The sequence below is a fragment of the Theobroma cacao genome, chromosome 10 (assembly GCF_053813885.1).
Source record: "Theobroma cacao isolate CCN51 chromosome 10, ASM5381388v1, whole genome shotgun sequence".
In the NCBI taxonomy this organism is placed as follows: Eukaryota; Viridiplantae; Streptophyta; class Magnoliopsida; order Malvales; family Malvaceae; genus Theobroma; species Theobroma cacao.
In genome coordinates, this window is record NC_142648.1 from 16,159,890 (window position 1) to 16,163,668 (window position 3,779).

The 3,779-nt window shown below is 32.5% G+C and overlaps 1 protein-coding gene across 1 annotated transcript; it reads right to left on the reverse strand.

Annotated features, from left to right (window-relative positions):
* Nucleotides 1-380: 380 nt before the first annotated feature.
* LOC18586743 (uncharacterized) lies at nt 381-2,486 on the reverse strand. The gene has a single exon (XM_088810461.1). The coding sequence runs from the start codon at nt 2,470-2,472 to the stop codon at nt 451-453; it is 2,022 nt and encodes a 673-aa protein (XP_088666587.1). The 5' UTR covers nt 2,473-2,486; the 3' UTR covers nt 381-450.
* Between the last annotated feature and the right edge of the window lie 1,293 nt (nt 2,487-3,779).

The window sequence follows — 3,779 nt, forward strand, 5'->3', positions numbered from 1 at the left end:
TAATGATGTGATGATGTTTACTTACTTCTAAATTCTAATAGGCCAATGTTAATATTTATGTTATACTGTATGGATGTTGTATGAATACGATGGATGTCAAACTCATACATGTTGATTAAGGCTTGATTGGGCCTAATGGGCTAGACCGACATAGGTCTTTACACTAGTCACAAGCTCCCAGAAATGGGTCATGACATTAATGCATTATATAGGGATGGGAGCAGATAGCAAGCAAGATAGGTTTGTCAAAGAGATGACAAAAGATTCCATTGTAAAGTGTTGATATTAATGAGTACAAATGCATGTTGAAACCTTTCACTTTGATAATTATGATTTATAGTGTTCTTTCCTTTTCTTTGTGAAGGAAGCAAGCATCAAAATTGAGAAGTCTTACATTTATTGAACAGAAACACATAAAACAATGAAACATACAACAACTGCACCCCCATTTTACAACAAACCTAAGAAACTCAAATATCCCAAATAACAATTGCAATGGAAGGTATAGTTGGGTGTACAAAGTTTACATTCAAGAGCTACATCTTGGCAAGGGTGACCACATATAGAGCAGGTGTCATAACTCTTTTTGACAAAAATGAGAGGATGATCATGAGGGTGATAATCATCTGGGAAAGTGACACCTATCTTGATCTTCATAAATGGATATTTTCCAAGAACACATTTAGGATGAGCAGAATTATCACAAACTGTACAATAATAAAACCAATGGTTTGGTTCTCTTTTTTCTTCACATATGTCACAGTAATATTCTTCTGGATCATCATTGTCATCATGAAAAGTAAGTTTTAGAAAGTGTTTATCACACTTGCAGCGAATTGCTTGTGGTAGTGTAATGCATGCAAAATCCAAAGCAAAAGTACTACAATCTTTACATCTGTATACACCATTTTTGCAAGTGGCACCACAAGCGCTGCATTGCCCCTTGAACTTAAAATCAAAAAAGAGAAAGTGTTCATGTCCTTGACATATGAGGGTATGAGAAATTCGAGCACACCTTAGACAGAATTTACTGCGAGACTCTTTGTCACTTTTGTAAACAAATCCACTGCAGAAACGATTGCATTGAGCACATTTGAAAAAGACCCCAGAATCGAGGGTGGTAAGAGATTGATGAAACCAATGGTGTTTTTTCCTAGGTAATTCAGCACAGGTTTTGTGGAGAAGGAAGTCGCATTGTGAACAATAGTAAAAGGGAGTTGAGATTGATAGCATGCACGCATCACAATGTTTATCATCATCTTGCTTGATCTTGTTACCTAGTGTTAAGACATGGTCATGCCTAAAGTGTTTTATCTTTGTGGCTTCTTCATGTTGGTTCATTTCAATGACACAAGTGATGGAAGAATTTGTAGCTAACTTTTCACTAGACTCCTCATCTTCATCATTTACTTGATCAATTATATAATACATCCCCATCTCCCTTGCACAGTTCACATGGGAAACGTAATCACAATCTTGCTTCAAACACTTATAATTTCCATACTCTATTTTCACTTCACTGAGACAAATTCCACAATCATGTTTTCCAAGATCTTTTTTTTGAAAGAAATAGTTGTGAATAATATTATGGTGATGCCGTGTGGTTTTGATGACACGTGGCAATGAAATGCATTTTTCATGGATCATAATGTGGCATGTAGAACATATATAGGAAACATAATTTCCCTCTGTACCACATGCATCACAAATGAATGGGTCATGCCTTAACAATTGAGTGAATGAGTGCTTTTCACATTCAAAAATGGACCTTGACCTTGATCGAACACATTCAATGTCGATGTCAAAATTGCAAGGAAGACAACGATAAAACAAACTCCAATGTTGCCTTTGGCATAATGAACAAACAAGCCTATCATCTTCAAGATAAAGAAGGTGTTTGCGATCACTAGGATGATGAAGTTGAGGAGGAAACTGAGCACATTTCTTATGAAGGTAAAAATTACAATTAAAACAAACATATACAGAGTCAACCATAGGTTTTTGACACCAATGACAATAGGCTCTCTTAAGTTCATCTTTTGGATTTTCAATGAAAGTCAATGGATGTTCATGGCCAATATATCTGAGCTCATGAAAATTTTCATCCATGTTATGCAATCGTAAAGCACATTTGATGTCAAGGGTAGTAAGGCAAGAAGTGCAGCAATAATAAAACATCAAACGTTTTTCCTTGCACATATCGCAAAGAGAGGAGGACAGCTTAAGAGTAAGAGTAGGGTGCTTACGATGAAAAGGGGAATGACTAATTTCAGAAGGTGCCTCGGCACATTTTTTATGGAGGTAAAACTTGCAATCTCCACAGCTGAAACTTGGGCAACCCAATAACGATTCCAAGCATGCCGAGCAACAAGCTTCTTTACTTTGATCACCCTGCTTTTCATCGTAGAACACCAATGAATGTGGATGTCCAAAATTTTGGATTTTCTCAATTCTTTCACTTTGATTCTCCATAAGTGAGTAATAAATTTGAGATAGTAAGGAAAGACACAAAAAGAAAGATTAGGCTATTGATCAATATTTATAACCAAAGAAAAAATCTTGTTATTTTTTTTTTCTTTCTCTTTATTCTTTTCTTGTATTTGTTAACAAGCAATACTTTGGAAGACCAACATTAATAATCGTTAATAATAACGTCCCTTAGTTACTTAGGCTTTTCTTTTGTTTTCTTTTTGCTAAGTTGTAAAGTAATACTCACAATAATAAATTCTAATAAATGATTATTTCTAATTTTTGCATAAAAATAATGCTAATGGCTTAAAGTATTTATTTGACATTCTGTTTTTTGATTTTCTAATATGATTAAAGTAGCATTTCTAAGGTTTTTTGGAATGAACTAAATAATGATAATATATAATCCTTTCCTTAACATCAGAATATACTAAGTCAAGTATATACAAATTTTACTTCACATCTATCAGCATATGCGATTTTTTAGATAGACGGATGCACCTTGAAGGAAAGAATTTTACTTTATTCTTTTTGATCTTTTCTCAGAAGCATTTACATCCAAAGCAAGCAATGGATTAAAACGAAAAGTAAATAAGGATTAGTTTATTTTCTTTGGATCAATATCTAATTGTGTTGAGCTACGAATATGCTTTTTGGATTTATTCAGTGGAGAGTAAAACTCATTCTAAACCCTTTTGCTTTATTCTCTTTTTTTATCATTTCTCTAAAGCATTTCCCAAGCAACAAGCAAAGGATGAATTGTTATCAAAAGAGAAGCATCTCCATTCAAATGTTTACAATCTTTCTTTCTTTTCTTCTTTTTGTTGAGAGGAAATTATATAACTTTTTTTAATTTGGCTTCTCTTTTGCCAATGTCTTGTACTATGTTTCAGAACTAAATCACAAGAATGGTACGTAACCGTCAGCATACACATAGTAAATAAATGGAAAATCTGATAATTAAAAATGCATGAACCAATAACAAAGGAATAAAGAGATATTATGGAATATATGTCTAATTGCAAAACTCAGTGAGTCAAGCACTTATTTGGTTTAGAAATGGTAAAGGCTTTACAAAACTAAGAACTAGAAAATTCTTTTTAATATAAATATATATATTATAAGACATGTATATGGTAAAAGATGATAATTACATTAATCACTAAAATATTAGTAAAGAACTTGACCAATTCTAAAATTTATATTAAATAATGAGTTCAAGTTAAGAAGTGTAACAATTATGGAATAAAAAATTATACAAATTTGATATAACAATTATGGAATAAAAAATTATACAAATTTGATATAAC